General features: G+C 37.6%; 1 protein-coding gene across 1 annotated transcript; it reads right to left on the minus strand.

Moving 5' to 3' along the window:
• Positions 1 to 300: 300 nt before the first annotated feature.
• Positions 301 to 27,548, minus strand: LOC139937328 (atrial natriuretic peptide receptor 1-like). The gene is made up of 22 exons (XM_071932432.1): positions 26,933 to 27,548; positions 20,634 to 20,779; positions 19,037 to 19,195; positions 18,137 to 18,272; positions 15,443 to 15,537; positions 14,391 to 14,532; positions 13,972 to 14,056; positions 12,162 to 12,282; positions 11,234 to 11,296; positions 10,273 to 10,350; positions 8,169 to 8,282; positions 7,466 to 7,537; positions 6,715 to 6,880; positions 6,223 to 6,378; positions 5,646 to 5,814; positions 5,075 to 5,221; positions 4,782 to 4,905; positions 4,283 to 4,351; positions 3,155 to 3,329; positions 2,704 to 2,802; positions 1,662 to 1,753; positions 301 to 502 (listed from the first exon to the last, which is right to left on the minus strand). The coding sequence occupies exons 1-22, from the start codon at positions 27,546 to 27,548 to the stop codon at positions 449 to 451; spliced, it is 3,078 nt and encodes a 1,025-aa protein (XP_071788533.1). The 3' UTR covers positions 301 to 448.
• Positions 27,549 to 27,640: the final 92 nt, after the last annotated feature.

The raw sequence follows: 27,640 nt of genomic DNA on the forward strand, positions 1-27,640 counted from the left end.
TTACACAAAATAATCCTTCAATTAAACAATTCATCAAAGCAGCATTCGAATTCGCAGACGCTTCTTGAGGCGTGTTTGTCACGAAAAAAGAATGACGATACGCTAAATTGAACAGAGTGCAAAAGGAATTTGACTCGACTCAAACGAAATTGAATGGCCGAATTCTAAAAAGAAAACCGCAGTAACAACTGGAGAGGCAAAACAGCTTCAATTCGAACGCATGAAAATGAAATTGGCTGCTCATTTGCCGAATTTGACCGAGAAAACCTATAATTAGTTAAAATAACAAAGGATCCGAGTTGAAATTCCAACAATGAACCAGATTTCGGATCAGCCTGTCAAAAAAACAAACCTAAAGTTTTTAGAGTGAGTAGGCCTAGATACTTGAAAACAGGTGCATTAAGGTTTACAATATTGACCGTAGATTGTTCCTCTTGAACTGCATGAACTAAGGTTGAGATTGTTGTCCGATCAGCCAGAATGTCCTCTGTTTACCTTTACCCTGCAGTGTTAACGAAATAAGATTTGGATTATGAAATTTAGTTTGATCAGAAAAAACAACAATGTTTGAATTGTCATCACTTGTCATCAACGCACTTGAAGAAAAGGCTGCAACAAATATAGGCTTGCAGGGGCTGCATTTAAGTTAACTGACTATTTAAAAACAAATTGTTTCGGGCGACTTTAGCTTGAGCGTAAAAATAATTATGTTCTATATCACATTGAATAAGAACAGTTATGCAATATGGAATAAATTTCAGTAATCCAAACAGAGTTATTCAAGATTTTAGTTCTAATTTTTTGATTTAAAAAAGAAAAAGAAAAAAAAAAAATGTTTCGTGATTCAAGACAATTGTCATGACTTTGTGAAAATCCACTCAACGCAACAACAGGGCTAAATTTCATAATTCCTTTGAGCGGAACAAATTACTTAGAGGAACACGTTGCCTTGGATCGGACGAGTTGGTCTATAAAAAGCGTTTGAAACCGTTTGTTATGAAATGCATATGTTTAGAACGATGTTGTAAAAGTAGAATATAATGATCCACACAAGTATCACTCAAAATTGCACGGTTTTCCTTTTACTTCGCGAATTACACGGTCGGCCATTTATTGGAGCCAAAAATTTGACTCCAATAAATTACCGACTATGTTAGTCGACGAGGTAAAGAGAAAACTACGCAATTTCGAGACACATTTGTGTAGATAACCAATTCTACTTTTACAACATCTTTCTAACCATATACGAACGGTTTCAAACGCTTTTTATAGACCAACTCGTCCGATCCAAGGCAACGTGTTCCTTTAAAGCCATTGGACACTTTCGGTAAATAGTGTTGTCCAATGCCCACACTTCGTGTACCACAACTTATATATACAATAACAAACCTGTGAAAATTGAGGCTCAATCGGTCATCGGAGTCGGGAGAAAATAACGGGAAAACCCACCCTTGTTTCCCCACGTTTCGCTGTGTCATGACATGTGTTTAAAACAAATCCGCAATTCTCGCTATCGAGAACTGATATTGTTTTAATGTTTTCTCCATTAAATCAAACCCTGGTCTGCCATTATCATTCAATCAGCTCATAACAAATTGTCAAATGAATGGATGTATCAATACATCATTTAGTAAACAACTTGTATAAGTTGATTTGTGTACCTTCATTTCAATTTCTCCTCGATCCTTAATGATAAACTCGTCAAACTCTTGCAGGATATGTCGGGTCGTATCGCTGATGTGTATCTTGAGTGCTTAAGAATGAAAACAGATCAAAGTGGAGAGTGGGTGTTATAAATGGTGTTATACACAACAACAGTGAAGTAGTATTTTGTAAAGCTGAGCTTTTCAGAGAACCAGACTCAAGCTCTTTTTCTATGATGAGCAGAGTGCGAGTTTAAAGACACTGGACACTATTGGTAATTGCCAAAGACTATAGTCTTCTCACTTGCTGCATCTCACCATATGCACGAAATAACAAACCTGTGAAAATTTAAGCTCAATCGGTCTTCGAAGTTGCGAGATAATAATGAAAGAAAAAACACCCTGTCACATGAAGCTGGGTGTGCTTAATTTTCTGATTTCGGGACCTCAAATTCTAAATCTAACGTCACGAAATCAAATTCCTGGAAAATTACTTCTTTCTCGAAAACTGTGTTACTACAGAGGGAGCCGTTTCCCACAATGTTTGATACCATCAACCTCTCCCCCATTACTAGTAAACAAGTAAGGTTTTGTGTTAATATACATTTTGAGTAATACCCAATTGTGTCCACTGTCTTTAAGGTCATTGTTTTCCTCAGAATATCAAGCTACACTAATTTAGTTCACAGTGATGCATTGTTGGTTTTCATTACCATATTAATATATAATAGTACATAAATGGGTAGACGGCTTTAGCTTTCGATTCAAAAACATACATTATGCAGGAGGTATAAACAAAAACACACAAAAACATGTCCATTTATGGCAAAAAAGAAGCAAAGGATAAAGGGAAGGTATTCAGAAAAGACGGGAAATTAAAGTCAATCAAAAATTACAAATCAGAACCATGATTACATGATTAATGATATGATTACATGTTATTAGAAAGAAAGAAAGCACAAAACCATCGCTTCTGTGCACGTCATCTATGCAATTGAAATGCCCATTTTGACTCAAATGCTTGTATCATTAAAGGCATTATATCCCACAAGAGTTTTACCTTCTCCGTTTGATTCCATTCTGGACGCGGTGTTGACTGTATCACCAAACAGACAGTATCTGGGCATCTTAAGACCAACCACTCCAGACACACATGGACCTATGACGAGGCAGAATAAATGCAATTTAGCATGACTTTACACACAGTACTTACAACACTTGATTGTGGTATGTAAACGATGAGGCATAATCATATAGATAAAACTAGCGTTTAAGAATGCATGGAACTTCTAAAAGTCAAGCTAGGTGAGGTCATTGTGGATTATATCATGCCAGCGAAGGGAAACACAACGTGGATATGTTACATAGCTTGTCCAAGAAGAGGTACCTCAATTACCGATTGGAAACAAAACAAATTATTACACAATAATATAAACAAACGTGTAACACCCCTGCTTCTATGATAATTATGCGTGACAATAATTAATGCATACAAGATAAAAAACAATTACCAGAGTGTACTCCAGCCCGTAGTTGAAGCTTCCACTCCGGTCTGTGTCTCACTTTGAATGTTCCCACTGCCCCAAGCAATGACAGCGCCATGTTGGCGATTTCTCGCGCATGGGCAGAGCCGTTGCGGATTGGCAGGCCCGACACCACCATGTAGGCGTCTCCAATCGTCTCAACCTTCAATAGAAAAATCAATTTGAAAGGCAGTGTACACTATTGGTAATCGTATCTCAACATGATGCATAAAATAACAAACCTGTGTAAATTTGAGCTCAATCGGTCACCGAACTTGCAAGAAAATAATGAAAGAAAAGAAAACACCCTTGTCACACGAAGTTGTGTGCGTTTAATAGATGGTTGCTTTCGGGACCTCAAGTTCTAAATCTGAGGTATCGGAACAAAATTCATGGAAAGTTACATCTTTCTCGAAAACTATGGCACTTCAGAGGGAGCCGTTTCTCACGATGTATCATACCATCAACCTCTCCCCATTACTCGTCACCAAGAAAGGTTTTATTCTAAACTATTTTGAATAATTACAAATAGTGTCCACTGCCATTAATTAATTTAATTTCTTTGTTGTTGTTATGTATTGGTTGTTGTTTTGAATGATCAATAGCAAGGACTTTTTTTTTTTAAATGGGACACAATGCAACATCGATAACAATATACTACACATGTTACTTACAGATTTGAAACATTCAAATGAGAAGATATTTGAACATAAGTAAACTGTTTTCATGTAACACACAAAATGATATCAAATAATAATTATAATAATTAACCATTCTTATATAGCTAGCGCAACACAATTCATTCTGGTTTGTACCCATATACCCAGATTTGTAATAGCACTGTCTCAGTACTTTCCCGAGTCATGTGAAAAGAAAATCACAGGCATATTACTCGGGTGGGATTCGAACTCACGACCTTTGGAATTCTAGAGCAGTGTCATACAAACTAGACCACTGAGATTGCCCGGTGGATAGAGGCAGGTTCGAATTCTATGTTTTAGCAGCGGGTACTGCAAACAATTTAACCTCTATTAAAACATAAGTATTGCACATTTTGCAAGTTCCAAACTGTTCACCCCATTCAAGACAATAGTATATCATTGGTGCAAGACTTACCTTGTATACGTCGAAGTTGCCAATAATCCCATCGAAACAGGTATACAGATCGTTTAACAGAGCAACAACCTTCAGAGAGATGGTATTTTGAAAATAAAATCAATGGATCAAAATCGAGATAACAAATTGTCATTGACACACAATAAAAACAGTTGCTGACTGTACACTTTTGTATGAGTAAACTGCATTGGGTATCTTCTCTGGGTGTGTTCGTAAAGCTTCCCTGGATCGACCCCGCAGTGATCCCCTGATAAGAGGTAATCGAACGATCACACTCACCCTCTCGTGGTGACGGCAGGCACCTCAGGTCACCCCAAAGTGACCCACTCCACAAGCAGGGCACTGGGGGCTGACCCAGGTGAGCCCCGTCAAAGCTATTCGAACGTACCGGGCAGACCGGGGTCGACCCATGGAAGCTAAACGAACGCACCCAAATAGTAACTCGTGATTACTTCCAATACTGCTAACGGAGATACCAACGAACAATGATTTGACCCACCTGCAAAGGGGTACTGCCCGATGAAAGCTCAGTGAATCCCACGATGTCACTGAAGAAAATCGTCACATTGTCATAAGACTCTGGGTTTACCGTGGATCCCATTTTAAGCTGATCGGCCACCGACCTATAAATCATAATATTTCTAAATCAGTGAGTCTTATCTCTAATTATTCTAGTCAGCTTAAACTGTATTTTGTTCACCAGTTCTGTTTACCAAAGTTTGTTGATAGGCATAAATGAATTAAGCAAGTGTTGTGTTACCAAATAATCACGAGCTTATAGATTGATCTTACTTCGGCAAGACTTCGTAGAGGAGCGTCTCAGCTCTCTTCTTCTCTTCCAAGAAGGCAGAGGTTCTCTCCTCTACAAGACCTTCCAAGTTACTGGCGTATGACTCCATACGAGATAGCAGGTTGTCCATGATACCTCCCGATACATTCCTACGAAAGGAAGTCAAGAGAAATAACTTTGAATGCCTGTAGAACAACAAATCCAAACTGTACATTTTTGGAACTGTACTAAACAGCGATGGAAAACACATATGAAAGTCAAAACTGTGCGGTTTTTGTGTTTTCCATAATATGGAGCCACTAAAGGGACTCTATGGTGAGGAAAACAAAACGGACATTATGTTGCAGATGCTTTAGTTTTTGCCCTAGAAGTAAGTTGATTAATTAGCTTGAATAACACAAAAGTTCACTAAAAATATGTTATTTTGTCATACTAATCATTTGTATGAACATGCACGCAACGATTTGGTTTCGAACACAAAACTAATGAGCGTAACAAATAAGACTCATACAAATTCTTCGCACGAGGATTTTGGTATCATCAATGTCCAGTTAGGTAAAAAAAAAAACATACTTGCAAATTTTCTTCATGTCGGCCATGAGTTCGTTCACTGTTGGTCTTTCCTCTGGTGTTTCATGCCAACATCTTGCCATAATAGCGTGTATTTCTGGACTACAGGCTTCGGTTGGGACGTGGGGACGGAATGGTTGAGTTGAATGAGACTGAATTTTCTCTAAAACAACTGTAAGAAAACCACGAGCCACTCTAATGTAATTAATATCTTCTATTAAGGTTTGGGTTCTCACATATCACTTTAATATTATCGGATATGTGGTAACCCGCTCCTTCAGTGTTTTTTAATACAGACAATACATTGTCTTTGTCAAAAATTAAAAAAAAGGCAGTATAGTTTTCCATTTGCGATAAGGTATAGTTAACAAGGGCATTGGGCCATGGTATAGGCAGTTACTGGCGTACATTTTTGTGATTGGACCTTTATTAGCAGCGTATATTTATTTGTATTGTAAATGAGGTGCATCATCATCTGTATGTATTTGCAAAACTCCAGTGTAATGTTATCGGTGCTACATTTATTTCAATCAATCCAAACATGAAATAATTGGAAAAATAATTAATGATCATGGTTGACCTTTGACATTATCAGTGTCCCTGCACTCGTTCTCGAATGGCGGACCTCTCATTACCACCTCCTGCATTATGATGCCAACAGAGTAAATGTCGCCCTCTCTCGTCGGCTTATTCTTGGTTGGAGCACGAAGAAGTTCTGGCGCATTCCACAACAGTTCTAAGAAGTAACACAAAAACAGTAGTGTGTTGTTAAAAGGGTTAAAGTTTTACGCGGCTTGACAAAATGAGCGTGCATAATTTCAAAAGAGGGCGCCCTGTATAAACAATTTGAAACAATACATTGGAATTGGCGAGAACGTTAACCGTTGACTGTGTGCCTTTTACAACATTTTGTTTTCACTGTACGGAAAAGTTTTGGGTAACAGTAGGCCTATACGTCTAACACCTTAAATTGTTTACCCTCGCCCCCTACCCAATTAATGATTGAAATATAGGGCGAGCAAAGGACAGAATTTGCGTTTTATACTTTTTAGACTTCCCTGGTCATGCGTACTTTTCAAGTATGTCTGATCGCTATCATTGTCGGATGAGATATCCCTGTGGTCAAGGAGACCAAAGTCCGTCAGTTTGACCACGAAGCGGCTGTCCACCACGCAGTTAGAAGACCGCATCCTGCCGTGCACACCAAGCTCTCGACGGTGGTGAAGAAAACCCAAACCCTACGAAGAAGACAACAAAGTTATCACAAAATAGATGAGTAGAATGCCATCTTGCATGAACAAATTTTGGCGCATTCGTAGTAGCCAAAATTCGTTTTCTTTTAAAATACTTTCATATCTTGGTAAATTGAGGACACTTTTTACATTTAATTAAAAGATTCACAAGGCAATGCACATTATGCATGGTAGTGAATTATAACATGTCCAATCTTGGCCTTTGTTTACAATGTTATGTTCCGTTGTCCCAGGGAATTCAGCTTGTCCGCCGGAGATTCGGTCCCCCCAATGGGAAAGTTATAATGGCTGAGGAGGAGAATTCAAAAGAGGGCGCTATCAGAAGAAGTTTGTACACAGTTGGCCATATGGGAGGGGGGGGGGCATCAAATCTCCGAATTACTATGTAGCCTACTTGCGTTTCTCAAAATACTTTTCTTTTTAGTTCGGCTGTTTTGCCAAGGGAATGGCCAACCGGTAGCTCTCATGTTTTGTGTGTTATTTCAAAACTTCTATGTTGTAAATCTTGAACTCATAAAAGTTAATACACAGATTGTGAATCTTTTAATGAGGTATCGACAGTATGATTACCTTGATGACATCAATCAGAAGAGAACTCTTGAAGTCCCATTCCAGCTTCAGAGCGTCGTTCTCAAGAATATCCTGAATTGAAAAGAAAAATATATCGTCTTTGTGATGATCCTGAACGCAAAGGAAATCAAACAGTGGTTGAAGTATGACGTAATACGCTGTTTTTGAAAATACTAATCTACAGTTATGATGGCCTATTAAATACAGCTCATGCGGGTATTTCCGGTAAATACCCGAATAAATTTTTTGAAATTCGCATCCTTAGCAGCGTCAACATAGATCGATTTTTACCTAGTCTAGGTTCACAGATCTTCGCATTGATCTTTTTCAACAACAAATTTAGTCACTACTATCTCATCGCTGGTAGTTCGCACTTAATTTATCAATTCAAACAACAGAGGACGTCACTATCCTTGTTGCGATTTCCAGGACATTCGTCAACCGAAATGATGTAAGAAGAACAACGCGCCCTCCGTCAAAAATCGCGTTACGTTACGTTGCGTTCCGTTACGCAACTATACGAGTATGACATCGTAACGTATATCTGAAAAGGTAGCTGCAAAAACGGCTACGACTGCTAAGTATATTTCTATAGAAGTATCTTCAACGCATGATGACGCAAAAATCTTAACTTAGCCGTAACTTTTACTGCTCATTCGGGCACAGCCTAAGTTTTAACCGGCTAGAAAACCACTGTACATACCTGAAGACTTCCCTTGGTGCAGTACTCTGTAATTATTAAATGCTTGCCATCGTCCGGTCCATCTGTGCATGCACCTACAAAACGAACGATGTTTGGATGCTCCAGGTGTCTTAACTGAAAAAAAAAACCGGGTTGTTATTTTTGCTTAACATTTAACGTATTCAAGTTACACACGTTGTTTACCTAAAAGTACTCCTCGCCAATAATATGGGTATCTTCATAAGGTTGCTCAAGGCCCAGGTATTTCGACTAGACTTTAACTAGTTTGTGATGTGGTATTTTCTCGCAGTGTATTGTTATTATTCCATTTCTGTTCATTCTTAAATAACTGCTAAAATCTGTAATGTTAACTATTGTAATGTGCATTGTAATGTGCATTTATAATGTGTATTTATGAAACTTGCACGGACTAAATGAATAAATTTGTATTATTGACATAGACTTTCTTTTCTGGTCCTATGTGGCCACGTCTTTGGATGTGTGTCAAACAAAAATGTTTTGCATGATGAAGTATTGGCCTTTCTGCGATATGGTGGACACTATTTTAGAGGTGAACTATTGGATTTGGGTGTATACAAACAGATTTACCCAAACATTATGTGATCCTCATTATATCAAAACGGTTTATGCAGGTATGATCATGCTTGACTTGCCGTGTGGGCTTAACTCATTGGTTTGACTGTTGCCCAATAAAACCAAAACTACTTCAAACATACCCTAATGCTTTAAATAATCCAAGACATCATTTGGGCATGTACAGAAAGTCACTTGTATTGTGTTTATTCCTTTGATAAAGACTTTCTCAGGGTCGAAATGATTGTGTCAAATCGGCTTATCATCGGCACAAACCAAAGCCTTTAGATGAAACCATTGTAGCCTGCAATTAGAGGGAAACTGTTTTTCATGCGAACGAGCGCATTGAAGGAGCATGATATAATGTTCTAACCATGGAAAAAAACTCTGATGGGGTCCGGATGTGAGGCAAAAAATGTGTTTTTCTTTCGTTACTATATTAAATATCGTTACAATATTCCGTTACTAAACTGGTTTCAGCTGTAGTGGTTCACTTCGTCTGTTGAAAAAAAAATAAGGCCGAATCCGAATTGGCGGCTACGGCTACGGCTATGGCCACGACTGTTGCTAAGGGTGTTGCTAAGGATGTCCTATACCTCAACGCACGATGACGCGGAAATCTAGCCGTAGCCGTAGCCGTAGCCGCCAATTCGGATACGGCCTAATACTCTCACGGTCACAACATAACGGCAGCACTTTGCCGCAGCATGATTTAAAAAAAACAAACCTCTATTTTATTGTGTACGAACACGAGTCCCATACGTACATATTAACTCGAAGTTGTGAGATAATGATGAAAGAAAAAAACACCATTGTCACGAGTAGTTGTGAGCTTGCAGATTCCTGATTTCGATACCTCAAAATTTAATTCTAAGGTCTCGAAAACATAATTCTCGAAAACCACGTTACTGCAGAGGGAGCCGTTTCTCTCAATGCATTATACTATCAACAGCTCCCCATTGCTTGTTACCAAGTAAGGTTTTATGCTCATAATTTTAAGGTTAACTGTCTATAAGGTTAACTGTGAGGTATACTCATGAGGTTGCTGAGTTTCTCTTTGCATACCATCATCATGCGAGGTAGCAATACCCTTGACCTTCCAGTAATCAATGGCCTTCATCCATGCTTCGCAATCAGCAACTTGTCTAACCGTGTGCATACAACACGATTCCACTCCTCTAACCATCTTCGGTTTGACAATATCTGGTTTGTTTCTGACCAGACTACTTTGCATCTGTTGCGAGCTTACGCTTATCTTAACAGCAGTGGACACTATTGGTAATTGTCAAAGACTAGCATTCACAGTTGGTTAATCTAAACATATGCTTAAAACAACAAACCTGTGGAAATTTGAGCTCAATCGGCCATCGAAGTTGCGAGATATTAATGGAAGAAAAAACACCCTTGTCACACGAAGTTGTGTGCGATTAGATGGTTGATTTCGAGACCTCAAGTTCTTAATCTGACGTCTCGAAATCGAGTTCATGGGGCGGGGGCGGGGGTGGTCTGAAGGACAGACTGAAATACTTACATTTCGGAGCTCTACCAAGACACCCCTTGTCAGTTCAAGCTTGCCGTTTCCTATTGGCTTAAGAGCAACCAGTCGACCCTTTATGAAACATAGAATTTTAATCATTTATCCAGTACAGAGGTTAAATAAAGCAATTATACAGGAGCTTTATATCGGTCGTATGGAAAGCTACATGTTTAGTTCATAGAAAGATACAAATAAAACCGTTGATGATAAGACCCAACCAGCCGTTCAAGTAAATCCACAAAGTGTAAAGAAAATGAGCGTTTGGCGAGGCGGGTATCAAACCACGTTCTCGTAATTTCAGACACTGCGACGGTCGTAGGTTTGAAACTCGCATGTGTAATATGCCTGTGATTTGTTTACACATAGCTTGGATAAGTACCGAGTATACAGGTTTTACACACATCGGTATATGTATGGGTTTAACCAAAATACTGTTTCTGTGAGTTGTATTAAATTGAGCGGAAGCGAGTCATCTAGCCACTTGACAAGCTCACCCCCAACAAAGTCGCAACCTGACCAGCTCGTCCCGGGACATTCAAAGTCGCCCCAGACAAAGTCGCCCCCTCATAATGTCGCAACCTGACAATGTCGCCCCCTGGCAAATTCGTCCCCTGACAAAGTCTCCCTCTAGCACAGACGCCCCATACAAAGTCGCCTCAGATGTTATTAGCGACATAGCACGGAGAAACGTTCACTTAAAGGATATCAAGTGAGTTTGGATTCCGTTGGCAAAATTTGTATGGATAATAATATCATTATAATGTTCAAATGAATATAGATTTAAATTTAAATAATTAAAATAACTCACAATCATTTACTTAAGCGAGATGCTAATAAAGAAAATGACATTTCCATTTTTGTAAAGTGATGTAAATACAAATACAATATCGGTGGACATTTCTAATTGGATTGTGCATTTTGTGTCTGATGTCTTTATAAACAAAATTGTACTTACCTCGTAGTGAGCAATTTTTGTGAAGATCTGGCGCTCGTTATTCTCATTAGTAAGTGAACCAGTCTGTAATTAAGATAATTATTGGGGTTTGTATTTTTGCGTGATTTATTTATATAGAACGTCTTTCCCTATCAGTTCACATGATTAAAAGGAAGTTAATCGGGGAAAACAAACAATACATTTTGGTATCCTGGTAAAAATGTAATATGTACAACTTTTCAGTGGTTGACATTTTTTTACAAACATTGCTATACGAGTTGTTAAAAACCTTCAAAAGTACATGCTTTAGCTGCTATAATTTTTTATTTATTTATTTATTTATTTTTTGGAGGGAGTGGTATTGTGGACACTTTAGGACTGCACTGTTGATTTGGGTGTATATAATACCCAAACCTAATAGTGTCTCATAGATTGTGTCAACCATATCTCAAAATGGATTATTTGAGGTTGCCCAGAAATCCAGATTCTCTCGAAAGCTCGCACTCTCTCTCTCGAGGTCAATTTCTCGTCGTTTTAAATCTCAGCAAAGCAACAGTGTATGGTTGAACAGAAACAGAAAGTCTTGTTTTACGCTTAAACACCCTGATACGAGGAACCAAATTAGATACACTGTGGCACATATACCACGAAACATAATGCAAAAAGGATAGAGGCCTCGCTACAGCCTTGGTGGATTGAAACTTTGATCCCAGCCACCAAAGTACCATCAGTGTTAAAAAAAAAAACACATCAAGACTGCAAGAGCACCACTCACCCACAAGAACAATTATTTCACCTCTGCACTATGTGAAAGTTGCAGCTGTAGTTTGGTCAAGTAAAATCATTCAATATATTCAGTGTACAAGGAAATCAACCGCGACTTTGGGTAGATTTATTGCTGAAAATGCTGAAAATTATAATGAAAAAATGTGTTATCTATGCAACTAACCATGGACATGGATAAAGACCGCATGGATGAGGCAATGGATTTGGAAACGGCTTTAGAGACTAAATCGTCGTAGCGAATCTTCCAAGACATCTTCATTAATTCTGCGTTCTGCTTCTGTTTTCTGAAAATGAAGCGGAAGGTGGAACATAACATGTCTGAACATATTGAAAAGGGTTTCGTGAAATATCCCAATGAGGGTCTTTTTCTGGTGGTATACGATTTTGTTTAACACAAACTTTAAATATTTAAACAATAATTTTAAAGGGTTCAAATTTAAAAGTATTTCAATGCGTATGAATACCTAAGATTCTCTGGTGTTAAACTTATTGTTTATTCATGTAATTACTACGTAATTTGTTATTATTATTATTATTTTTTTTTGATCATTTTTTTTGTCATAGTACATGGCTTGACGTTTCGACCTAGAAGCTTTCTTGAAGGCTGACTCATTTACTCTTCCACTTCCTCCCTCTTTCTACCTTTTTTTAATCGTGTTTCCGATCACTGTGGTATAACACGCCAGTTCCCCCTCTCTCTCTCTACCTTGTTTTTTTTTTTCATTTACAGTGTCATGCCTGGCTTTGCACTTCTTTGCGCTTCCTTACCCTCTCCCTCCATTTCTTTATTTCCACTTGATTGCTTTGTGCTCTACTATATATAGTAGGCCAGCCAAAGTGTAAAAAAAGCTGGTATACTAAAAATGTACACTTTTCAAGATAATCACACTTTTACGTTTTGCTTTGCTATACGTTTGTGTACAAGGTCAACGTTTATTCGTGAATAACATACGTTTGGCATATCAACATTAACTTAAAAATACATTTTATGGATAGATCTATTACTTGGGGTCAAATATTGTGAAAATTTCAAAAATGCAAATTTTTTGCCTTATTTGAAATTTTGACCTTAAAATGAGTCGTTAAGACCCCACATGAAGGTGGTATTTTAATTATTTTTTTTTCTCAAAAACTGTTTTGGTATATTTGCCTTTCAAAAAAAGTTGTTTGAAACCAATATATGCACCAATGAGGATGGGGAGTGCAAAAACAATTGGTGTACTCAAAATGTACCCTTTTTAAGATAATCACACTTTTACACTTCGTTTTGCTATCCATTTGTGCACAAGGTCAAAGTTTATACGTTAATTACATAGATTGTAGTATCAACATAAAGTTAAAAATACATTTTATGAATAGAGCTATCAAATGTGAATACATTTGACACAAATTTTGAAAATATTGATTTTTGACCTTTTTTGACCTTTTTACCCCAAAATGTCCTTAAAACTCAAAATCCGGACCTTCTTCAGAGGCATAAAACAAGTACAAACAAATACATATCCATTTATAGAAAAAGAGAGGGGAAAAGAGATTAAGGAAAGGATCCAGAAAGAAGCGGGAAAATAACAGCCAATCAAAGCTTCTATTTCAGAGACAATATTGGTGGCTATGAACCAATAGGAGTGGCGAGGACAAAGAATGTTTAGAATGAAAGGATGGGTTACTGGACCATTAAAGTGGTAAATGTATTGTTCGACAACAATGCAGGGAGACATGGAAGGGTAGGATTAGAGAGCAAGTTGCATCATGATGCAACTAACAATGGTCAATTAATAAGAATAGCAAGATCAAAGGTATGATGATACATGATTATATTAATTATTGTCAAATTGTTTCATCTGTAGGGCAAACCAAAATGAATGCAAAAATACAGGACGAAAAAGTGACCCTCTAATTACAAACGAATTGAATACCTCAGTGCAGTGTGTGCAGAGATATCAAAATAGATGAGTCAGAAATCCACCTTTTACCTGTAAACTACCAAAGTTGCTGAGACACAGACAATCAGGGCGCACACCACCAGGATGGACGCGATGAGCAGTACGGTATTATCATCTGTGGTTTAATGGAGGAAGGGTGAACAATGAACCCAATTAGTGTATAGATGTCACAAAGTTACTGCATTTTGCGGACTGGTTATAACAACGTAACTGTTATTTCAAAAAATGGTGTTATTCAGTGAACCCCCATAAAATATTAACAAATTCGTGTTAAAATAACAATATATATATTTATAAAAAGTCAGTTTCCCTTGTGGTTTATTATTTTATATTTAAAAAAATATATATATAAAATATATAAAACAATAAAAATAAATAAATAAATTGAAGAAAAAACATATTGTTATCTGTTTGCTTATTATCATTTAATGTTTACTCAGCAGTGATACCTTTGGGTTTGCAGATCGGGTTTTCATTGTAGAAACCACACCGAGGAGTGTCTGGGGGAACTTCACCATCCGGGAATCCATGCCACTTAATTGGTTTGTAGAACTTGAGCTCGTTTGACAGTCCATAGAAGTTCAGTACAGGCTACAAGGAAAAGTATTCTCTGACTGGTGAATAGAACCCGGAACGACAACGGGGGAGAAGAAAAGACAACAACTACGGCAGTCAAAACGACAGTAATAGCGACAGCAACCCGCGACAGCGACAGTGACAACATACAGTAAACGCGACAGCGACAGTCACAGCGAAAGCAGCAGTGTCGGCGACAATAACAACGGCAGCAACAGCGATAGCAAAAACGACAGCAACAACAACGGTGACGGCGACGACGACGACGACAACGACAACCAGAACATTTCAAAACGGGTTGCGAAAAAACAAAATCTGAGGTCAAGACTGACAAATGTGATACACATACACAGCAATACATACATAGTATTGGGACTTATGGTACTTTACGTCTAGTTTTATGTATACATTTTTGTAGCATTACGAAGTATCAGATCATTACTGGATGTTAAATGCCAAATTCCTTTCATTTATTTAGACTGAAGCAAATGTTTTATGCATTATTTATAATAATCTGTTTTCCAATAGTTTTTAGGGGCACATAAACTCTTAGTGCAAGCTAAATATTATGGTCAACAGTAGTGGAACCCCCTAAAAAAAAAAAATTCTTGACTTAGGTCACCAAAAACAATCAGTTGTAGTTACGTGAACCGAGGTAATTTTCTGAATTCAATTATTACGTGCGACTCCTACAAAACCAGCCAATGCTCTTCGTCAATGATCACGGAGAAATGGCATGAGTCTACACCCCCCACCCCCGCCCCCTGTAGCCAATAAAGGAGTTTCAGCACGGTAGCCTTTTCAGATCAAACTGACGTTGTATAATTACTTCAATCTAGATGTGATTTACACTATAGGCTGGAACTCTATTTGGCCTTCACGCCGGAGTTCTCTTATGTAAGTTTCAATCCAAAAACGTTCTTACCTCGAATACACCGTTGTCTGTGTCCGTCATATCCCATAGGGAGTACGTTGCGATTCTATCACCGCTAGATGTCATTACAATGTCACCAGCAATACCTATTGTACAATGTTGCAATGTGAATAAAAGCTGTGTACTTTTCAAAAACACAGTGGAAGATTGGTTTCAAAATGTAAATAATGAAAATATATTTAATCTGAAATCTGTAATAATGAGTAGCTTTCGATCCAAACCGGGCCTTCTTCAGAGGCATATCACTCTGAATAATTATATTTCACTTCCCAGTATCACAAAGGAAGATTGAAATCAGTTGTAAAAGAAAAACAAATGCAACCGGGTCTATGCATTTTTAATTCCATTCTTCTTTTCTGTTGTAGAAGGAAAGCGGGAGAACACAACGAGCAATGTCACAATTGATAACGAATCTAAGTATAAGTGCAACAAGCGATTCTCAAATGGTTCAGTCTGAATAATGGTGTGTACCTTCCAATATCACAAAAGAAGATTGATACAAAATGTAAAGAAAAAAAAACAGACTGGCGTCCATGCACATCTTATGTATTTGTGTTTTTCTATTTTCGAACGAAGGCAGGAAAATACAAAGAGTAATGTCACAATTGATGAAGAATAAGTATAAATCCAACCATACTTAATTGAAAATAAGTTAAAGTATATCAGCATGCAGAAATGTCATCTGAAACGCCGAATAGAATAACTTCTATATCATCTAAATCTCACTAATTTTAATCTGCTTATATTGCCATTTGAAGGCATTTATTATAACCAAGGTTAAAAGTGAAGTTGTCTCTTTGTATAAGTTTTGGCACAGGGTAAAGTGCAATAAATTCAAATTGGTTGGAAAGTATTATATTGGGTCGTATGAATAAAAAGCAGTACTTACTTTTACTTGAAAATTTCAAGTATTTACTACCATCCATATGAATAAAAGGAAGTAAAAACTGTTATTTAAAAGTATTTACTAAAATGCTAAAAGTATCTATTTTTACCAAAAAGTAAATTCTTTTAATTTTAGCACTTACTTACTGCCATATGAATAAAACGGAGAATATACTACAAAATGCAAGTAAATACTAGTGATTTTTTGGAGTGAGCTCCAGAGCTACCTTGGGCACAGAAGTAAAATGCTCGTCCAAAGAAATGACAGTGTTTATGAATGTTCCTCACAGGATAAATGTTTTAGTCCAAAGGAAAGACATCACTGAAATATTAAATAGACACATACACAGTGTTTCACAACAGAAACAATACACACAAACTCAAACTGCTTTTAATAAAACTTGTTTATATTCTGAGGATAAAATAAAACCGTTTGTAAAAAAAAAAACGTTTTGTATCATTACAGTAAGCTTTTAAAAAAGATGTAAAGAATTTTTTCAACTCAGAAATGAATGCCTCGATCATAACATCAGAATAAGTAATTTTTTAAACAATTAAATGCATTTCAATAGAATGTTGTTCGTGTTATTATTAAAACTGTTAAGTTGAAGTTAAATAGCTATGCTCATATCCAGCTCTCTTCTTCTCTATACAGCGCTGTCATGCTCCACTCCAAGTTTCAAAAGCTTAACAAAAACGTTTTTATTCTGTGTGTCCAGATGAGCCGTCTTCATCAAAATGTTGTCAGAATAAAAACCTCATGGATGACTTAAAGATTTCTATGTTTCTGTTAAATCAAATGCTGATTTGGCTGTGTGTGTGAGTGCGTACGTAGACGTGAATGGGAGTTGTAATACAAAGGAAACCTTTTGTTAAGAGCCATTCAGCCATGGTAAATCAGAAGTATTTTACTCCCAAGCATTAATAAGTGAATACTTTGCAGTAAAAGAATAGGTTTATTCATACGGAATTTAGAAGATGCTTTTACTGAATGCTTCTACTTGGTAGTTTATGCTTTTACTTTTTGCTAGTACTTGTCAGGAAATACTACTTTTATTCAAACGACCCAATGTGTTGTAGTTGGCTTGTACTATCAGAGTCCAGCATTCTCCAGAAGACGATCAGAGCATACTGATTGAAACGTCAAGTTGAAACCAACGGTTCTTTTCAGAACCACCCCAACTCATTTAGAGATAGTCATTACATGGTGTTACCGCAAACCCTTCTATATCGTATTTCCACCATGCAAAGTTGCAAATCCTACTTGTACTATCACGTTCATGAAGTATAATGCTGTTCACATCAGTGTTGTAGTCAAGACCGGTACACCGTAGACCAAGACCAGCATTTCCAAGAAAAGCCTTTGAACGATTGAATGGGTGGTTTGTTGGTTAAATGCACTGGACCCATTTGGTAGTTGTTAAAGACCAGTATTCTCTCTTGGTGTGTCTCAACATATCAAGTATACAATAACAAACATGTGCAAATTTGGGCTCAATTTGTCAATATCAAAGTTGCAAGAGAACATTGAAAGAAAAAAAAACCCTGGTTGAATTACTTTGTGTGCTTTAAGATGCATAATAAAAGGCAACTTTATCAAAAACTTGTTACTTCGAAGGGAGCCGTTTCTCACAATGTTTCATAATTTCAAGTTATCAAGTAAACTTTTATACACACAGTTATTTGGACTAATTGCAAATAAGGTCCAGTGTCTTTAAATAATTACGAATCTTTAAATTGGCAACGTGGACGAGTCTTACGTCATACACAAAGTACCTTCCACGCCATTTTCCGGCTTACCTTGGAAAGTTCGGTTCCACATCTTTTGTCGTAGAGTTAGACCGTCACGAATGTCACCTCCCTCGTGTAATGTCTCGTTGATGGCAAGAGAGTACAGAATCAAGGCGTCGTGGTAACAGGTTGCGAAAAAGTTGGCCTGTATCAAAGTTAAAAATAATAATAATAAAAAAGTCTTTAAAAATATTTCCCCCGTTTAGGTAGAAACAGAGTGTAATTTTTATGTATGTATTGGTTTGTTCGTCTTAGTCGTTGAATATTGGCATTCATTATTCGGCTGGGATAAGTGCATCAGTAAATATTTGTCGATGTTAGGTCGTTTTACCGTTACTTTGTTGTGGTAATTCTTCTTTTGTTGTATCGTTATTTCCCCACACCTTTACTCACAAACCAAAAAATAAAATAAAGCATTACCAACTGCCCAAGATGATTTTCTATTAAACGATTGGCACACCATCTGTAGCTCTTCCCATCCCACTTTATCGAATATTAAACACATTTCGATGGGCAGTAAGCACAACATTCCGCGGTGCAGAGCCACGCAATTGGGCAATGGTGAGCTAAATGAGGGAACATCATGGGCACACGTGAAATTAAATTTGCACATTTCATGAGAACCGTTCATTAATATTACTCTATAACGGCGCTGCACTGTGGCGATCACCTTGTGCGCTCAGTGTCTCAAATTTGTCTCGATTTTTCCCTCATTTTTGTAGAACATTTGTGGACTTATTGGTGAATGAGGCTGCGTTAATTCTGTGTTTTTAAAATGTAATGTTTTTGTTTTTCGATGAGTATCAAATTTGAATCTTTTCAGTGCACAATAATGGGAAACAATTTTCACTTTGTTCTTGTAATCTGTGATGTAATAAATAAATTTAATTGAATTGAATTGAGTCTAACCTCGCCGCCAGACTCTGGAGTCACGTTATAGTCTCTTAACGAGCGGTCCAGAATGTCTCTATGAAACGCATTGTACTCCGAGTCATCAGTCGGCTCAAACAGACGAATTGTCATCAGGGCTCGGTAGGCTGTCTTTAATTTCTCATCGTCTTCATCGCCCTAAGAAGATGAGCAGGGTGGTTAAACAGTGCTTTGAATGTCAACACAATCTTAAGCAATGTACCAACATGTATAACCTTAAAGGCACTGGAAACTATTGGTAATTACTCAAACTTATTGTTAGCATAAAAATATATTTGATTTCGAGACCTCATGATTGATTTTGAGGTCCCTAAATTAAGCTTCTGAAAGCACATAACTTCGTGTGACAAGGGTGTTTTTTTTTCCATTTTTATCTTGCAACTTCGACGACCAAGACTTCAAATTTTCAAAGTTTTGTTATTTTATGCTTATGTTGAGATACACCCAGTGGGAAGACTGGTCTTTTACAATTACCAAAGGTGTCCAGTGCCTTTAAACATGTTTGGGTGATTGTGTGTGTTTGAATCATACAAACAACTTGAGCAGGTGGTAAAAACGATATAAGCATGTTCAGCAGAAAACGTTTTAAAAGAGTTGGTACATGATTTGCGTTCAAACCCTCAACACTGTTTTTTTTTTTTTTTTTTTTTTTTTTGGGGGGGGGGGTTGTTGTCCATGAACGATCTTTTATTTGAGATTTGGTAAAAATTAAGAGCATTTTATTTTTTTCTAGAGCCATTAACTTTAAAAATCAATTTATTGGTTGCATGGTTCTGTGATAAAATGTGCGCAATGTTGTTGCGAGAGTTTGTTTTTGTAGTCAAGTGCAATTCCGAGTTGCTGGTTTTGTACATGCATCGCGCTTGATCAAATTTGGAATAAATTTTCGGGTTAAATCAGCAAAACATTCAGCCATGCACCTTTGTATTGGAACTATTCAGGTATTAACGCATCTTTTGAAGCCTAACAGCGTAATGGAGGAGAACAAGATGTGTTCTGTCAAAGAAAAAAAAAATTCAAATAGTTTCATCTTGAGGTAGGACAGGTTACTCGTTGTAACTTTGGGACTAGCGTTTAGTTTTTAGTATCTCCTAAGACTAGTCCTAAGTTAGAACTACTCCTAACTCTTTGTGAAATCGACGACTGGACACATTTTTGGGGGTCAAAGACCTGTATTCCCACTTTGTGTATTTCAACAAATGCGTAAACAAGCAAATCTGTGAAAATGTTGACTCAATTGATCATCGAAGTTACAAGAGCATAATGAAAGAAAAAAACAACACCCCTGTTAATTGCACAACATTGTGTTACATCAGATACCTTATAAACTAATACAAGTCTTTAGGCCTAAAGTCTTTTAAAGTTTGCGGGAGAAATTGCCGGAAATTACCTTTCTCAAACACTACGTTACTTTAGAGAGAGCCGTTTCTCACAATGTTTATGCTATCAACAGCTTTACTTTACCAAGTAAGTTTTTGTGCTATAGCAGTTGAGAACCAATCGTGTCATAATGCCACACATAGATGGCTAGCTCAGTGACAGCCACTGTGAATGAAAGCACTGGTTTTATACTAACCTGTCGCCACGCATCGTTCCCAAAGTTCAGGGTGTTATTAAATGGTTGATAGCTGAGGAACACGTAATCCCCACCTACTTGTCCGAGGTTGTAGGCGCTCAGCATGATCTTGCGGACGAGGTGACCCTTGGCACTGATAACTATAACTGGCAATAAAGAAACATTACAGAATTGGTAAGAAAAAAACAACAACAATCTATTTATACTTTTATATAACTGACATACAGATCCTTGTTATTTGATTGGTGGAACTTACTTCACGTGACATTCACTATTACTCCCATCCGCACCGGCGGTTAAAAAGACCTATTCGCCCATGGGGAATAGCATTTCCCATTCAACAGTTAGGATCATCCTTGTTCCCAATGTTTTTTAGCAGTAAAGCGCCGCTGCTAAAGGAGCACCTGTGCAAAAGGTTGTGATCCGATTTGTGCATTGTTTTTACTTTTAAAATACATCAAATGACAAGGATCGATATGTCAGTTGTATACAACAAAATATTAAGTTGCTTTATCTCGTGGCATGGAAGAAATATTATCGCTCGGTAAAATTTGTACTGTTCCATTTCACTAGGCTTCGCCTCGTGAAATGGAACACTCCAAATTTTACCTTGCGATATTATTCCTCCCATTCCACTCTGAGCCACTCAATATTGTAAAACAAACTTACACGGTCTAATGATGACAGTAGAAAACATTCCTTGAAATATTCCTGTCTGAAATGCCTTAATTTGATGAGAAGCACATACAAACCAGATTCAAGTTTGGAGTACATCGATCAGTGAGCGTTTTTTTTTTATACTTTATTTAAATCGATGTCATGCCAATTAATGTGCTGTCTTTTTCCAATATTTTCTCACACCCAGATGGTCGATCGATCTTAAGCTTCTACAGGTTTGTAAGTATATTTATTTGGTGGACTACATCAAGTGCTTACACCGCCAGCAACTGTTTTGTTTTCCACAAAGATGGAAATATATTGGAGTCATCCTCAATCATGTGTTTACGTGACCTTGAGAATGATATTAGAATGTTATGAGTTTTAAAATTGATACTGTAAAATTGACGTAAAACAAATTGTAATTTAAAACTGCATCTCGTTTTTTCTTTTACATTAACAATTTCCCAAATATTTATGTTTTAAAATAGTTAAGCCTGTTCTAAATCGAAATGGAGGAAGACAGAGCTTGACAAAAAAAGTTTGACTCGGCCACGCACATGTAAAACCAATTATTGTTTTAACGAATACAATAAAAATGTCTTCGATGCCTTTGTTTGTATCTTTTAATGCTTTTGGCCTAGTCTCAAAACTAAAAAAGACTACTGGTGGCTTGCTATAAAAGCATTTTCTATTCAGAGTTGCGAGTTAAAAGATATAGCAGAAGTGAATAAGCTGGATTGCACTCACTGCTTTCCGGCCAACGTGACCTAAGAATGAAGAAACAATTTGCAATGGCCTCAAGAAGTTTCGGGATCCTAATGGAGTCTTTCTTAAAGCATTTTTGTTTTAGAAAAGTCGAAACGTAAGGCCATGATTTTTATTTATTTTTTTAATTTGAAAGAAAAACCTATGCATATAATCCCTTGTCCCCGTAAAAAATAAAAAAAATTAAAAAAAATAGGAATCGACTGTGAGCCGTTCCCTTTCGTAAAAACCACAAGGTTTTAACAAAGTATGTTTTATAGTCTCCCCTCCCCCTCCCCTCCCCTCCCCTCCCCACAGCCCCCACCCCCACGGGAAACAGCAACAATGTCCTACTATACGTGTCCTACAATATAGACCCTTCCCTAGAAAATGTAAATTGCACATAGCGCGTGCGCACTAACGTTTTGGTTGGCAAAATGAGGGAACATCGCGCTGTTTTGTACACGGCTAATGGGTGCGTGACGCAGACGCGATTGCGCGTCTGCTTAGTGCACAACTCTATGGCGTTTGCCAACCAACATGGTCTGTACGCATGCGTGAATGTGATTAGCATATTTCATGGGAAGGGTCCATTATTTCAACAAAAGGAAAAGAGATGAAAATAACTACATTAATTGTGATGAACTAAAAGTTTGCGCATCTTCACCTCGCCACTGCCAATGGTGAAATGTTTAATACCATTATTTGCTTAACAGGGCTTGCTACGAGTGAATATGGAACTGTCGCAATCAGGAAATGTATGCTATAGCAATGTCACAAGCCAGTCATCCAAAAGATGATTTACAATTCGCATTATAAGGGTGGCGTGACAGTATCCAATTAAGACAACAACAACGAAATGGTTGCAAACAGGCCATTTAATGCACTGAACACTAGTGGTAATTACTCAAAATAATTGTTAGCATAGAAACTTATTAGGTAACGAGCATTGGAGAGCTGGTGATAGTATCAAAGATTGTGAAACATTTTGTGAAACAGGTAATTTCTCACTAAAATGTTAAAACACTTCAGCTGAAGCTTCTTATTATGCATCTGAAAGAACACGGAGAAATATAACAAGGGTATTTTTTTCTTTGACTAATCTCTTGCAACCTTGACGACCAATTGAGCCAAAATTGTCACAGGTTTGATTACGCATTATGTTGGGATACCCTAGTGAGAATACAGGTCTTTGACATACCAAGTGTGTACTGCCGTTGATTTCACCAAACTCTTCCTAACTTGTGATTAATCTACGTACAATAGGACGAAGTTAGGTTCCGTATCCATATACATTATAACACATTTAACCCGTCCTTAGTAAGGACGGGTTTACTCGTCCTTACTCGAGAGAGGACAAATTCTAACGTTTCGTGAAATCCTGCGCAGTGCCTTTAAAGGATTCGGGTACTTTTTCAAAATGTCCACAGATTTACATTAAACTTACAGGGTTTGAAGATGATGATAGTGGAAAGCTTCCCTTTGAATATTACTAACTAAGATTGTGTAGTTCTTGAGAAATGAGTAAAACAAGTCACAAAATCATTTTGTTTAGCATGTAAAACCCCCTTAACCAGTTATGATATAATACCAAAACCATACGTTTTTACATGCTAAAACTGAGACGAAAATTATTACTTTTACTCATTGCTCAAAAACTACAGCACCTCAGTAAGTAAAATTTCAAGGGAAGCTTTCTACTATCATAATCTTCAAACTGTGTAAGTTGAATGTAAATCTGTGGACATTGTGTTTTTTGTTAGGAAAAAAGTACATAATACCCTTTAATGATGTATTACCCGATTCACCAATATGTAATGATTTTATTTAAGCGAGCAACAAAAATGACGGATGGATGACGGTAGGGCACGACCGCATGAAACGATGACACGACGCGCCTTGCGTTTTGGCTGCTTTGGAGATGACAGTAAAGTTAGGTTCAATATTGAATTTTTGACATACACAATATTGGACATTGGACATTCACGTAGGTTATGTACAGTGATTGTACAAACCTATGTCCATTATCCAATATCAAACTAACTTTACTGGCATGCTTTTGAGCACCACCGTTTGAATATAAGGGTAACTTCTGGTTGGTTTGAATAATTGAGTCTCCCAAATCTAGGACACCTGTGGGACACCCGTTAACAGGAAATTTACCAATCCTTGGTGATCTTCACGTATCAGTAGTTCAACGATTTTGTCGATGGTGCATCCCCACGTAACACTTATACAAGTGTTGCTCTATATTACACTGTAACCTTGAACTGGTTCTTTTCAACGGAACTCTTTGAAATGAATTGCTCTATACACTGGTTGAACTGGTTCTTTTCCAAAAATAGTTTTAAAGGAAGGTCCATTCTGTATGGATATTTTTTTTATTTTTATTAATCTTAGCCTGCCCCAGATTTTTTAATTTATTTCGGTCGGTCATGTTTTTTTTATTGTTTTTTTTTTATGTGAAAGCATCTTTCTGTAACCCCCTGAGTAAAATATCTTAATGAAAAAAAAATAAAAAATTAAATAAAGCAACAAAAAGTGGGAGTAGTAAAATGAAGTTGAATCGAATTGAGGTCATTTAAATATGATCTTGAGCATCTCCGGAGGCCCTTGTGTTACCCGTAAGTGCTCTTTCATTGTTTGATGTTGCATTTATGACTTGCTTTCAAGACGTAAAAGAGTTGTTTGAACACGGCGCGTATACGGCAAGAGAGGCTTAAAACACAATCCATGAGAACAGAGAGGGGATTTTGATGAGGGGTGGTTCAGAACAAGACGGGGATAAAACAAATAAATGAAAATACAATGCAGTGTTACAAGTGATGACTTTCCCAGAGGCATGTGACTTTCCCAGAGGCATGCATTGCCAAATGTCTTCGTGTTGCACGAATTTTTTTAAACCATTTACGGTTTACGGTATGTTTTGTAAAGGCCTAAACAATTCCCATGTATAACATGTGCATAAACACACAATCTCAATGTGGATACATAGCAGCTTTTTTTATTTCATTAATTTGCAGCCCCCCCCCCCCGAAAAAAATAAAATAAAGTAACATAAATTAAAATATGTATTAATATATAAGAGCCTGCGTGTATCTTGTAAATGCTGGAGAGAAGCATCTTGCCTGAAGCCTTTTTTTAGATTCAAAGGTTTGGTTAAAGCCATACACTTTCGGCACAGAAAAAAAAAAACAGTTCACAGATTTACAAATAATTTACAGGGTTTACAGAAGGTAATGGTGTAAGACTTCTCTTGAAATATCCCATGAAATGCTTTACTTTTCGAGAAAACATTGAAACAATTATCAATTCTCGTTGTCGAGAATTACACATTTTTGTATACACATGTCATGACACGACGAAACGTGCGGAAACAAGGGTGGGTTTTCCCGTTTTTTGCTCCCGACTCCGATGACCGATTGAGCCTAAACTTTCACAGGTTTGTTATTTTTAATATCAGTTGTGAAACACGAATTGTGGGCTTTTGGACAATACTGTTTACCGAAAGTGTCCAATGGCTTTAACAAATTACACTTGTTTTTCTTCTAAAACCACATAAACTCTAAATAGGGTAGTTTCTAACCTATTATCGGCAACTCTTTGCCAAGTTAGTTTGTAAAAATAACCAATTCTTATATAGCGCATTTCACAATAACCGTATCAATGCGCTTTACATTAGTGGCCTGGTCATAGGGCCAATAACATCCTTGTTTTAATGTTTCTCAGCTCCCTTGGGAGTATACAACCTGGACAACAGTTTATATCGCTCCAAAGGTTTTTTCTTTCACAATATTAACCTCTTCCCTCGCAGGTACCCATTTATACCCCTGGGTGTGAAGAAAGCAATTTTAGTAACGTATCTTGCTCAAGGACACAAGTGTCACGACGGGGATTCGAACCCACACTCCGGTGAATTAGCACCAGAACTTGTATTCGATGCTCTAAAACCACCCGGCCATTACACTCTTGTATGGTCATAATTTTTTGGAGCAACTACCAAAGTGTACCTTTAGTTTTTGGAACCGTTCAAATATTCAATAATATGTATAAGTAAAGATATCAAAAGAAAAAATAACTCATGAAAATATTACTTCCAAAAGGTAATCACAGACGATTTCCACGCTCTTAGAAGAATAGTATTTTTAGGAATATACAATCTAAGAAGCGGCAACATTTCTCATTTTTATTTTTAGTGGGATAACAAGTGATATGTTATTTTTCCATAACCCATAGCCCTATTAGGTTTTTACCGGTGTAGGTACCAGGACGGGCGAACGGAAGCAAACAAGTTGATCAATCAATTCTAGGTCCAGAGGTTTTACTGAAAAACTCTATGTTGTACACGAGTCAAAAAATATGGAAGGTGTAGGAAATGCCGGAGAACCAACTGCCCTGAACACAAAACTAGAAAGCTATCGAAGTGGTTACGTAACCCGTAAACGGTTTAGAGTACAGCTGGAGGAATTCGTGATCCTCTGACAGTACGTTAAATGCAACGCAGCACTAGTGCTTTGAAATAGGAATGTTTCTCAAAATGCATTATACTATTAATTGTCTCTTAATGTAAAAGCGTCCGAGTGGTGTCAGTTTCGCTCTTTTGGGAGTGAAAAACTAAGTGTCAATCTTCTTGAGTGAAATTGGAACGAACTTCACTCTAAATCGAGTTGAAAGTACCCGACTTTCACTCTATACAGAGTTGTCCGCCATAATGGCTCTATGCAAGGGAGGTATGGCGTAAAATAAAACGAGTGGTTTTCACTATGTTACATTAAGAGTATACAAGCTGTTCTAGTTCTCACCACTCAAGTTTGTTTGCCATAAAACAATTAATTACCAAACGAATACAGACACTTTATGAGATACAAAACAAAGTATGAGGTTGTTCTACTTACTCCGGCTGATTAGAGATGCTTCCTCCAAAGTAGCATTGAAGTCTTCCACCTCGTCGATGTAAATAACGTACGATCTAACCCCAAGCTCACGCATACCGTCTTCCACTGCTGCGGTCGGTAGGGAGTGGTATCCGGACGAAACCCCAAGTAATACAAACGAGTTCCACCCGTAAAGAAGGAACAGCCTACCAAGGAAATCCGCCATCGTGCTGGATTTGAAGACCAGCTGCGTTAGCGTCGGATACCTCCCCTTGTCGTCCAACTCGTGGCTGCTCCCACTCGGCGAGAGAATTGGTATATTCAGTGCAGCTGCCAAGTCCCCAACGCTCTCCATATCGCTACTGCAAGCGGGACCGAGGAGAGCTGCAATCTCGTCATCGAAGTAGAAATGAGCGGCCACTCCCAGGCTAACTTCAACCGGCCCGGAGCAGCCCGTGGGTGAGAACTGCAGCTCGATGGAGAAGTTTGCGTAGTCCCCGCTCTGGACACGGCTTGAGATGGTCTCTTGAGCAACCTCGAGTGCCGGGTAAAGACGCGCTTGACCGAGAATATGTGTCCTTTTGTTGGACAGGAGCACACCAACTCGTATTCTCGTTGATGTAATTACAGAGGACATCAGGCAAGCCAAAAACAGACTTTGGAAAATTTGTTTCATATTTTACTATTTTTGCTAGTGGTCCCAGATCGAGAGGAGCGTGACTGAAATGT

The sequence above is a fragment of the Asterias amurensis genome, chromosome 5 (assembly GCF_032118995.1).
Source record: "Asterias amurensis chromosome 5, ASM3211899v1".
Lineage (NCBI taxonomy): Eukaryota > Metazoa > Echinodermata > Asteroidea > Forcipulatida > Asteriidae > Asterias > Asterias amurensis.

Coding starts and splice junctions, on each gene's coding strand:
- LOC139937328 (XM_071932432.1), bottom strand. CDS start 27,548: ATGTCCTCTGTAATTACATCAACGAGAATACGAGTTGGTGTGCTCCTG. Junction 5,222..5,645: donor GACATGAAGAAAATTTGCAA/GTATGTTTTTTT, acceptor TTCCTTTCGTAG/GAATGTATCGGGAGGTATCA. Junction 3,330..4,282: donor GCAACTTCGACGTATACAAG/GTAAGTCTTGCA, acceptor TTTCTATTGAAG/GTTGAGACGATTGGAGACGC.